Source organism: Octopus bimaculoides, chromosome 26 (assembly GCF_046866305.1).
Source record: "Octopus bimaculoides isolate indiv1 chromosome 26, ASM4686630v1, whole genome shotgun sequence".
NCBI lineage: Eukaryota > Metazoa > Mollusca > Cephalopoda > Octopoda > Octopodidae > Octopus > Octopus bimaculoides.
Window position 1 is genome coordinate 19,940,116 of NC_142953.1, and position 12,976 is coordinate 19,953,091.

At 43.0% G+C, this 12,976-nt stretch overlaps 1 protein-coding gene across 2 annotated transcripts in view; it reads left to right on the forward strand.

Moving 5' to 3' along the window:
- The window catches only part of LOC106868958 (uncharacterized), a 117,247-nt gene that overhangs the window by 83,243 nt on the left and 21,028 nt on the right, over positions 1–12,976 (forward strand). For both annotated transcript variants that reach the window (XM_089342784.1, XM_089342783.1), the window contains exon 6: positions 9,908–10,081. In XM_089342784.1, the coding sequence (XP_089198910.1) occupies positions 9,908–10,081 (174 nt within the window). The remainder of the gene's footprint in view (positions 1–9,907; positions 10,082–12,976) is intronic.

The following is a 12,976-nucleotide window of genomic DNA, read 5'->3' on the forward strand; positions in this document are numbered from 1 at the left end:
ATATATATATATATATATATATATATATATATATATATATATATATATATATATAAGCAATGTTAATTCTCTAAATGAAGTATTAACAGTAACTGCACGATAAAGTGTAGTATATTGCCACTTAAGTGTGGCTGACCCCTAGGGGTGGATGTTACTGTTGCTTTTAGCCCCAGGAGGACATCTCCTCCAGCTGGCTTATCGACACACGACTGTGTCCTGTTTGCCAAGGGAGTTATCCCTCTCACCTCGGCCAGCAGCACGAACGTATCCGGATTTCAGGGTTATTTCCCTTCGTCGGCGTTCGACAGCTGATGACCTTGGTGAGAGAGAAAAACCTGGCAGACCTTATATCTTCTTTTCCAGTGACATTCTTCACTGATATTGAAAAGGTGAAAACAAGCAATGTTAATTCTCTAAATGAAGTATTAACAGTAACTGCACGATAAAGTGTAGTATATTGCCACTTAAGTGTGGCTGACCCCTAGGGGTGGATGTTACTGTTGCTTTTAGCCCCAGGAGGACATCTCCTCCAGCTGGCTTATCGACACACGACTGTGTCCTGTTTGCCAAGGGAGTTATCCCTCTCACCTCGGCCAGCAGCACGAACGTATCCGGATTTCAGGGTTATTTCCCTTCGTCGGCGTTCGACAGCTGATGACCTTGGTGAGAGAGAAAAACCTGGCAGACCTTATATCTTCTTTTCCAGTGACATTCTTCACTGATATTGAAAAGGTGAAAACAAGCAATGTTAATTCTCTAAATGAAGTATTAACAGTAACTGCACGATAAAGTGTAGTATATTGCCACTTAAGTGTGGCTGACCCCTAGGGGTGGATGTTACTGTTGCTTTTAGCCCCATGAGGACATCTCCTCCAGCTGGCTTATCGACACACGACTGTGTCCTGTTTGCCAAGGGAGTTATCCCTCTCACCTCGGCCAGCAGCACGAACGTATCCGGATTTCAGGGTTATTTCCCTTCGTCGGCGTTCGACAGCTGATGACCTTGGTGAGAGAGAAAAACCTGGCAGACCTTATATCTTCTTTTCCAGTGACATTCTTCACTGATATTGAAAAGGTGAAAACAAGCAATGTTAATTCTCTAAATGAAGTATTAACAGTAACTGCACGATAAAGTGTAGTATATTGCCACTTAAGTGTGGCTGACCCCTAGGGGTGGATGTTACTGTTGCTTTTAGCCCCATGAGGACATCTCCTCCAGCTGGCTTATCGACACACGACTGTGTCCTGTTTGCCAAGGGAGTTATCCCTCTCACCTCGGCCAGCAGCACGAACGTATCCGGATTTCAGGGTTATTTCCCTTCGTCGGCGTTCGACAGCTGATGACCTTGGTGAGAGAGAAAAACCTGGCAGACCTTATATCTTCTTTTCCAGTGACATTCTTCACTGATATTGAAAAGGTGAAAACAAGCAATGTTAATTCTCTAAATGAAGTATTAACAGTAACTGCACGATAAAGTGTAGTATATTGCCACTTAAGTGTGGCTGACCCCTAGGGGTGGATGTTACTGTTGCTTTTAGCCCCAGGAGGACATCTCCTCCAGTTGGCTTATCGACACACGACTGTGTCCTGTTTGCCAAGGGAGTTATCCCTCTCACCTCGGCCAGCAGCACGAACGTATCCGGATTTCAGGGTTATTTCCCTTCGTCGGCGTTCGACAGCTGATGACCTTGGTGAGAGAGAAAAACCTGGCAGACCTTATATCTTCTTTTCCAGTGACATTCTTCACTGATATTGAAAAGGTGAAAACAAGCAATGTTAATTCTCTAAATGAAGTATTAACAGTAACTGCACGATAAAGTGTAGTATATTGCCACTTAAGTGTGGCTGACCCCTAGGGGTGGATGTTACTGTTGCTTTTAGCCCCAGGAGGACATCTCCTCCAGCTGGCTTATCGACACACGACTGTGTCCTGTTTGCCAAGGGAGTTATCCCTCTCACCTCGGCCAGCAGCACGAACGTATCCGGATTTCAGGGTTATTTCCCTTCGTCGGCGTTCGACAGCTGATGACCTTGGTGAGAGAGAAAAACCTGGCAGACCTTATATCTTCTTTTCCAGTGACATTCTTCACTGATATTGAAAAGGTGAAAACAAGCAATGTTAATTCTCTAAATGAAGTATTAACAGTAACTGCACGATAAAGTGTAGTATATTGCCACTTAAGTGTGGCTGACCCCTAGGGGTGGATGTTACTGTTGCTTTTAGCCCCAGGAGGACATCTCCTCCAGCTGGCTTATCGACACACGACTGTGTCCTGTTTGCCAAGGGAGTTATCCCTCTCACCTCGGCCAGCAGCACGAACGTATCCGGATTTCAGGGTTATTTCCCTTCGTCGGCGTTCGACAGCTGATGACCTTGGTGAGAGAGAAAAACCTGGCAGACCTTATATCTTCTTTTCCAGTGACATTCTTCACTGATATTGAAAAGGTGAAAACAAGCAATGTTAATTCTCTAAATGAAGTATTAACAGTAACTGCACGATAAAGTGTAGTATATTGCCACTTAAGTGTGGCTGACCCCTAGGGGTGGATGTTACTGTTGCTTTTAGCCCCATGAGGACATCTCCTCCAGCTGGCTTATCGACACACGACTGTGTCCTGTTTGCCAAGGGAGTTATCCCTCTCACCTCGGCCAGCAGCACGAACGTATCCGGATTTCAGGGTTATTTCCCTTCGTCGGCGTTCGACAGCTGATGACCTTGGTGAGAGAGAAAAACCTGGCAGACCTTATATCTTCTTTTCCAGTGACATTCTTCACTGATATTGAAAAGGTGAAAACAAGCAATGTTAATTCTCTAAATGAAGTATTAACAGTAACTGCACGATAAAGTGTAGTATATTGCCACTTAAGTGTGGCTGACCCCTAGGGGTGGATGTTACTGTTGCTTTTAGCCCCAGGAGGACATCTCCTCCAGCTGGCTTATCGACACACGACTGTGTCCTGTTTGCCAAGGGAGTTATCCCTCTCACCTCGGCCAGCAGCACGAACGTATCCGGATTTCAGGGTTATTTCCCTTCGTCGGCGTTCGACAGCTGATGACCTTGGTGAGAGAGAAAAACCTGGCAGACCTTATATCTTCTTTTCCAGTGACATTCTTCACTGATATTGAAAAGGTGAAAACAAGCAATGTTAATTCTCTAAATGAAGTATTAACAGTAACTGCACGATAAAGTGTAGTATATTGCCACTTAAGTGTGGCTGACCCCTAGGGGTGGATGTTACTGTTGCTTTTAGCCCCATGAGGACATCTCCTCCAGCTGGCTTATCGACACACGACTGTGTCCTGTTTGCCAAGGGAGTTATCCCTCTCACCTCGGCCAGCAGCACGAACGTATCCGGATTTCAGGGTTATTTCCCTTCGTCGGCGTTCGACAGCTGATGACCTTGGTGAGAGAGAAAAACCTGGCAGACCTTATATCTTCTTTTCCAGTGACATTCTTCACTGATATTGAAAAGGTGAAAACAAGCAATGTTAATTCTCTAAATGAAGTATTAACAGTAACTGCACGATAAAGTGTAGTATATTGCCACTTAAGTGTGGCTGACCCCTAGGGGTGGATGTTACTGTTGCTTTTAGCCCCATGAGGACATCTCCTCCAGCTGGCTTATCGACACACGACTGTGTCCTGTTTGCCAAGGGAGTTATCCCTCTCACCTCGGCCAGCAGCACGAACGTATCCGGATTTCAGGGTTATTTCCCTTCGTCGGCGTTCGACAGCTGATGACCTTGGTGAGAGAGAAAAACCTGGCAGACCTTATATCTTCTTTTCCAGTGACATTCTTCACTGATATTGAAAAGGTGAAAACAAGCAATGTTAATTCTCTAAATGAAGTATTAACAGTAACTGCACGATAAAGTGTAGTATATTGCCACTTAAGTGTGGCTGACCCCTAGGGGTGGATGTTACTGTTGCTTTTAGCCCCAGGAGGACATCTCCTCCAGTTGGCTTATCGACACACGACTGTGTCCTGTTTGCCAAGGGAGTTATCCCTCTCACCTCGGCCAGCAGCACGAACGTATCCGGATTTCAGGGTTATTTCCCTTCGTCGGCGTTCGACAGCTGATGACCTTGGTGAGAGAGAAAAACCTGGCAGACCTTATATCTTCTTTTCCAGTGACATTCTTCACTGATATTGAAAAGGTGAAAACAAGCAATGTTAATTCTCTAAATGAAGTATTAACAGTAACTGCACGATAAAGTGTAGTATATTGCCACTTAAGTGTGGCTGACCCCTAGGGGTGGATGTTACTGTTGCTTTTAGCCCCAGGAGGACATCTCCTCCAGCTGGCTTATCGACACACGACTGTGTCCTGTTTGCCAAGGGAGTTATCCCTCTCACCTCGGCCAGCAGCACGAACGTATCCGGATTTCAGGGTTATTTCCCTTCGTCGGCGTTCGACAGCTGATGACCTTGGTGAGAGAGAAAAACCTGGCAGACCTTATATCTTCTTTTCCAGTGACATTCTTCACTGATATTGAAAAGGTGAAAACAAGCAATGTTAATTCTCTAAATGAAGTATTAACAGTAACTGCACGATAAAGTGTAGTATATTGCCACTTAAGTGTGGCTGACCCCTAGGGGTGGATGTTACTGTTGCTTTTAGCCCCAGGAGGACATCTCCTCCAGCTGGCTTATCGACACACGACTGTGTCCTGTTTGCCAAGGGAGTTATCCCTCTCACCTCGGCCAGCAGCACGAACGTATCCGGATTTCAGGGTTATTTCCCTTCGTCGGCGTTCGACAGCTGATGACCTTGGTGAGAGAGAAAAACCTGGCAGACCTTATATCTTCTTTTCCAGTGACATTCTTCACTGATATTGAAAAGGTGAAAACAAGCAATGTTAATTCTCTAAATGAAGTATTAACAGTAACTGCACGATAAAGTGTAGTATATTGCCACTTAAGTGTGGCTGACCCCTAGGGGTGGATGTTACTGTTGCTTTTAGCCCCATGAGGACATCTCCTCCAGCTGGCTTATCGACACACGACTGTGTCCTGTTTGCCAAGGGAGTTATCCCTCTCACCTCGGCCAGCAGCACGAACGTATCCGGATTTCAGGGTTATTTCCCTTCGTCGGCGTTCGACAGCTGATGACCTTGGTGAGAGAGAAAAACCTGGCAGACCTTATATCTTCTTTTCCAGTGACATTCTTCACTGATATTGAAAAGGTGAAAACAAGCAATGTTAATTCTCTAAATGAAGTATTAACAGTAACTGCACGATAAAGTGTAGTATATTGCCACTTAAGTGTGGCTGACCCCTAGGGGTGGATGTTACTGTTGCTTTTAGCCCCAGGAGGACATCTCCTCCAGCTGGCTTATCGACACACGACTGTGTCCTGTTTGCCAAGGGAGTTATCCCTCTCACCTCGGCCAGCAGCACGAACGTATCCGGATTTCAGGGTTATTTCCCTTCGTCGGCGTTCGACAGCTGATGACCTTGGTGAGAGAGAAAAACCTGGCAGACCTTATATCTTCTTTTCCAGTGACATTCTTCACTGATATTGAAAAGGTGAAAACAAGCAATGTTAATTCTCTAAATGAAGTATTAACAGTAACTGCACGATAAAGTGTAGTATATTGCCACTTAAGTGTGGCTGACCCCTAGGGGTGGATGTTACTGTTGCTTTTAGCCCCAGGAGGACATCTCCTCCAGCTGGCTTATCGACACACGACTGTGTCCTGTTTGCCAAGGGAGTTATCCCTCTCACCTCGGCCAGCAGCACGAACGTATCCGGATTTCAGGGTTATTTCCCTTCGTCGGCGTTCGACAGCTGATGACCTTGGTGAGAGAGAAAAACCTGGCAGACCTTATATCTTCTTTTCCAGTGACATTCTTCACTGATATTGAAAAGGTGAAAACAAGCAATGTTAATTCTCTAAATGAAGTATTAACAGTAACTGCACGATAAAGTGTAGTATATTGCCACTTAAGTGTGGCTGACCCCTAGGGGTGGATGTTACTGTTGCTTTTAGCCCCAGGAGGACATCTCCTCCAGCTGGCTTATCGACACACGACTGTGTCCTGTTTGCCAAGGGAGTTATCCCTCTCACCTCGGCCAGCAGCACGAACGTATCCGGATTTCAGGGTTATTTCCCTTCGTCGGGGTTATTTCCCTTCGTCAGGGTTATTTCCCACAGTCGTGTGTCGATAAGCCAGCTGGAGGAGATGTCCTCCTGGTGCTAAAAGCAACAGTAACATCCACCCCTAGGGGTCAGCCACACTTAAGTGGCAATATACTACACTTTATATATATATATATATATATATATATATATATGAAAATTAAATAAATAGAGTCAACAGCTATTTAATAAGTACTCTCTATGTTTCAGTTTTTATTTTCACACATGAGGAATGCCTCAGCCTAAATTTGGAATACTACCGGCTATTTGGTAATTCTAAGGGTTAACAAGCTCTATCTTGTCCTCTAATACGTTCCTAACTGAAAAAAGCACCATCCAAAAGTGGCCAATGCCAGTACCAGCTGACTGGCCCCATGCCAGTGGCACGTAAAAAGTGCTATCTGAATGTGATCGATGCCAGGCAAGCCTGACTGGCTCCTGTACCAGTGGCGTGTAAAAAGCACCCACTGCACTCTCGGAGTGGTTGGCATTAGAAAGGACATCCAGCTGTAGAAATTCTGCCAGATCAGATTGGAGCCTGGTGCAGCTGCTGGCTCTCCAGACCTCAGTCAAACCGTCCAACCCATGCCAGCATAGAAAATGGACATTAAACGATGATGATGATGATGATGTATACATATATCTTGCAGGTGTGGCTGTGTGATAAGAAGCTTGCTTCCTAACCACATGATTCCATGGCCATGATTTCACTTGGCTTCACATGACTTCCCAAGCACACCAAATCGCGAGGGCTCTTGCTCATTTGTCACTGCTTCCATGAGACTCAACATCTGAAGATCAAGCCTCACCAGCTTCTCCCATGTCTTCCTGGGTCTACCTCTTCCACAGGTTCCCTCCACAACACAGCTACACACACACACACTGTGTGTGAGTCAACTAAATTAACACAAATTCTCTCCACAGTTTGTTTTTTTTCAATAAAATAAAGAAATATGTGGTATTTTAAACATTGAGTATATGTCATGCATCATAAATTGCACTGTGTGTGTGTGTGTGAGACGACAGTTGTTATCATTAGGCCTAACTCATTGTGAAGTAAACACCACTATGACCGATATCCAAACTACAGTGGAAAAGGCTAACCACTGGATTTGGTTAAAAAGAGACGATGAGCGATGGCTAGAAGAATATTGAGCTTTATTTAATAATCAGTTGATTTAGCAAGCAGGGCCTCATATCAGTGAGGGGGGGGGCACATTGATGCCATCAAGAGGTAGACCCCGAAACGCCATTCTCTCCTGATGACCCCATACACTTGCTGTCTTCCAGTATGCAGAGTTCTTGACTGGTAGCACTTGCATGTGCAAGTTGTTTGCAAAATATGTATGTGTGTGTATGTCTATATATGTGTATATTTGAGTGCGTATCTGTGTGTGTGTGTATCCATATATATTTTACTAATATTTAAGAGAAGCAACAGAGTGATGGGAGATGCGTGGCTCTGTGGTTAAGGGTGATGGACTCATGTCTGTAACATTAATGTTTTGGTTCCCGGACTGGGCAATGCATTGTGTTTTTGAGCAAAGCACTTCATTTCACGTTGTTGCAGTCTGCTCACCTGGTGCAAGTTAGTAATCCTGCAATGGACTGGCGTCCCATCCAGGGAAGGGGGGGTAATATATATGCCATGAAACTGGCCCCTTAGACTGAGACTCAGGAAAGAACTTTATCCTATCCTTAAGAGAGTGATGAAAGGGCCAAGAGTTTCATGCATTGGCACTTATCAGATTAGTTACAGGTCGAAGGGCTGTGAGTATATATACTTATATGTACATATATATATATATATATATATATATATATATATATATATACATATATACATATATACACATATATACACATATATATATATGCACATATGTGTGTGTATATATATATATATTCTTTTATTCTTTAACTGGTTTCAGACATCTGATTGTGGCCATGCTGAAGCATCACCTTTAGTCGAACGAATCAACCCCAGGACTTATTTTTTGTAAGCCTGGTGCCTATTCTATCGTTCTCTTTTGCTGAACTGCTAAGTTACAGGGATGTAAACACACCGACATTGGTTGTCAAGCGATGGTGGGAGGACAAACAGACACACAAATATATATATATATATATATATACATGACGGGCTTCTTTCAGTTTCCGTCTACCAAGGTGCCATGCAGTGGGACTGAACCCGGAACCATGTGGTTTGTAAGCAAGCTTCTTACCACACAGCCATGCCTGCGCTTATATATATATATTTTTTCCTTGTTATGAAGAGTAGAGAATATCCAAGATCTTAACAATTTTTCAAGCCGAACACATGGAGAAAGGTGTTCACCTCCATTTTGGAGATCATTAAGCTAAAAGACATCTTTACCATTGATAATATGTTTTTTCGTGCTCGTTGTTCTTGATTGGCGCCAAGTAGGGAATGGATTTTGTTTAGCTTTTTTTATAGAATAAAATCTGTTTCCTGTTAATTCATGTTGGATATTTTTCTACATTGCTTTAGATGTATGTGTATGCTTGTACGTATATGTATGTGTGTATGTTTGTATGCATTTATGTGTATGTATGTGTGGATGTATATGTGTATGAATATGCGTATGTATATATATGTGTGTGTGTGTATGTTATAGATTGATAGATAGATAGATAAAGATACACATACAATGCACCCACATATGTCTGCGTATGTTTGTATGTGTGTGTATAGATGTATGTGGCATTAGGGAGGGCATCCAGCTGTAGAAGCCATACCAGATCAGATTGGAACCTGGTGCAGCTCCCCAGCTTATCAGTTTTCAAACCATTCAACCCATACCAGCATAGAAAACAAACATTAAATGATGATATATGTGTGTGTGTATATATATATATAGTAAAGGGTAAAATTAATTAATTAATTAATTAATTAATAATTTTCCCAAGTAGTTCAGTATGTTAAAATAACCTTTATCAGTAACCTTCTACAAAGATTCTATAATTATAAGCATAATTATAATTAGGGTTCATCAAAATTGCTCCACCACATTCCAAACTTTAGAAATGGCAGTTAAATATTATTCCTCTACCATAAGATAACTCCCAGACAGCAATACTCAGTAGTTAAAGAGAGAAAAAAGCCTGGTGGATTCGTTATTTTTTCTCTTTACCTACGTTAATTGTGAGTATTGCTGTCTGGGAGTTATCTTATGGTCGAGGAACAACATTTAACTGCTATTTCTAAATTTCGGTATGTGGTGAAGCAATTTTGCTGAACCCTATACTCTTTACTCTTTTATACTCTTTTACTTGTTTCAGTCATTTGACTGTTGCCATGCTGGAGCACCGCCTTTAGTCGAGCAAATCGACCCCAGGACTTATTCTTTGAAAGCCTAGTACTTATTCTATCGGTCTCATATGCCGAACCGCTAAGTTACGGGAACGTAAATACACCACCATCGGTTGTCAAGCAATGCTGGTGGGGGACAAATACAGATACACAAACGTATACACACACACATACATATAAATATATACATATATACGATGGGCTTCTTTCAGTTTCCGTCTACCAAATCCACTCACAAGGCTTTGGTCGGCCTGAGGCTATAGTAGGAGACACTTGCCCAAAGTGCCACGCAGTGGGAATGAACCCGGAACCATATAGTTGGTAAGCAAGCTACTTACCACACAGCCACTCCTGCGCCTATAATTATAGAATTTTTATATATATATATGTTTATAAGTGTTCCTTTCTTTGTTCTTCTTCTTCAGGGCTTTTGATGTTGGCAGAAAGAAATTTCTTTCCTTCAAACATTTCTACATTGGTTTGGCAGCTCTTGATCCTCATACAAACCATGGTGGTGGTTCTGCTGAAATTCGCTGCAAATATATTTTCCGCTTCTACAGTTCTCACAAAGAAGGATTTCTGGAGCCTTCTGAATTTCGGTAAATACCTTTATCACTTGTTTTTCAGATTTTGATTTGGGTATTTTTTCAACACCCAACATGTTTTTTTAGATCCCTTCCCAATTCACCATGTTCTTGACTCAAATTCTCTTGAGGTTGACTTTGCTTTTCGTCCTTTCAGTGGTCAATAAAAGAAGTACGAATTGAACACTGGTGCTCCAGCCCCATAAAATTTCAGGCCTTGTGCCTCAAGTAGAAAGGATTACTGTTTATTATAGTATAGCTATGTGGTTAAGAAACCTGCTTTGGAAGCACATGATCATCATCGTCATCATCACCATCATCATCATTATTATCATCATCACCATTATCATCATCATCGTTATTATCATCCCAATCCCCATCATCGTCATTTAACATCCATTATCCATGCTGGCATGGGTTGGACAGTTTGATCAGAGCTGGCAAGCCGGAGAGCTGCACCAGGTTTCAGTCTGATTTGGCCTGGTTTCTACAGCTGGATGTCCTTCCTGTGCATCAGGTGCATGCACACAGCACCGGCACAGGTGCCTATATGTAGCATCAGTACAGATGCGTTTTACCTGACACCAGCAGCCACGGTCCCACAAAATTAGGATCGCTGAGCAGAAGAAGGATGCCAGCGACATGCCTATCTGCAAAGACAACCTGTATGTATGGCCCTTAAGCAACTGACTTCTACTACAGCCCTGGGCTGACCCAAAGCCTTGTGAGTATATATGATTGATGGAAACTGAAAGAAGCCTGTAGTGTGTGTGTGTGTGCATGTGTTGCTGACTCCTTGTCTTGACATTGTGTGAAAGGTGTAAATGAGTATCACTCAGTCAGCTGTGTCCCTTTATTTCTAGTCTTTTGTAGAAAATATGTCTGGCCAAGGGGGAATATTACGTTGCTTGGAAACAGGTGAGGGTTGGTGACAGGAAGGGCATCCAGCTGTAGAAAATCTGCCTCCACAAATTCTGTGTGACCCATCCATGCATGGGAAAGTGCACATTAAAATGACAACAATGATGATGGTTATTAGGATGAAGGTTATTAGGATGACGGTGATGATAGTGTTCATGATGACAATGATGATGATGGTGATGATGACAACAAGGAGGAGGAGGGAAGATATAATGTTGATGATGCTAGTATTGATGATGACAAAGACAATGATGAAGATGATGACGACAAGGAGGACAGGAGATATAATACTGATGATAACCTATGATATAGTTTAGTTGAGTCTACTCATGTATCTTTAGTAGTAAAATATAAATTAATTGCTGGCAATTAATTTAGCAACCTTAATACACTACCACATACGAGGGACAGACAAAAATTATCTGTACTTTTGTCATAACATATCTTCATTATTGCCACACTGCCTTCTGTGCACACATTCTTATAGTTGGTAGTATAGTGGTCACGTGATTGAAGTTTGAGCCTGATCGCACCATTTTTCTTTCTGGTTTTACAGTGTAAGCATGGCTGCTCCACTAGCAATGTGCACCAAAGAAGAACAAAGAATGGTGATATCTGATTTCTCTGGTCAGAAGGTGTCAGGTGCTGAAGTTCATTGGACACTTTTAGTACAATATGGGCACTGACTGCATAGAAGTGTGTATGAGTGAATTGAGAACGTTAAAAGTGGCCGGACAAGCATGATGTACAAATAGGGAACAGGATGTTCGTCAACCTCCACCACTGATGAGAAGATTCAACAAGCTCGAGAGATGGTAATGGTGAACTGGTGAGTTATCGTCGATAAGGTAGTCCTGGTTCTCTGCAGATTAGTTCTGGTTCTACCTATCAAATCATCCAAGATGAATTCAGCTTCCATAAAGTCTGTGCAAGATGGGTACCAAGAGAGCTTACTGCAGAGCACAAGCACCAACGTCATGAAGTCTGCCAACGTTTACTCGATCACTACAACAATGAGGGTGAGGAATTTTTTAGTAGAATAGTCACAGGAGATGAAACATGGGACCATCATTATAAGGCGGAATCCAAAAGACAGAGTATGGAGTAGGAACATCCTGGCTTGCCAGCAACGAAGAAATTCAAAAACTCAGTCTTCTATGGAAAAGGTGATGCTAACCCTTTTTTGGGGTCAAAATGGTCTATACTGGAAGACTACCTGAAAAAGGGGTGTATGATCAACAGAGCAAGATACAGTGCTTTGCTGGCCAACAAACTGAAGCCAGACAAGCATGATGTACAAATGGGGAACAGGATGCCCGTCAACCTCCAACACTGATGAGAAGATTCAGCAAGCTCGAGAGATGGTAATGGTGAACCAGTTCACTATAACCATCTCTCGGATCACTGCTCTTTGTTCTTCTTTGGTGCACATTGCTAGTGGAGTGGCCGTGCTTATGCTGTAAAGCCAGAAACAAAAATGGCACGATCAGGCTCAAACTTCAATCACATGACCCCTATAGTACCAACTGTAGGCCCACATGCACAGAAGGTAGTTGTTGTTGTTGGCACTCCGTCGCTTATGACGTCGAGGGTTCCAGTTGATCCGATCAACAGAACAGCCTGCTCGTGAAATTAACGTGCAAGTGGCTGAGCACTCCACAGACACGTGTACCCTTAACATAGTTCTCAGGGAGATTCAGCGTGACACAGAGTGTGACAAGGCTGACCCTTTGAATTACAGGCACAACAGAAACAGGAAGTAAGAGTGAGAGAAAGTTGTGGTGAAAGAGTACAGCAGGGTTAGCCACCATCCCCTGCCGGAGCCTCATAGAGCTTTTAGGTGTTTTCGCTCAATAAACACTCACAACGCCCGGTCTGGGAATCAAAACCGTGATCCTATGACCGCGAATCTGCTGCCCTAACCACAGGGCCATTGCACCTCCACACAGAAGGTAGTACGACAATAATAAAGATATGTTATGGCAGAAG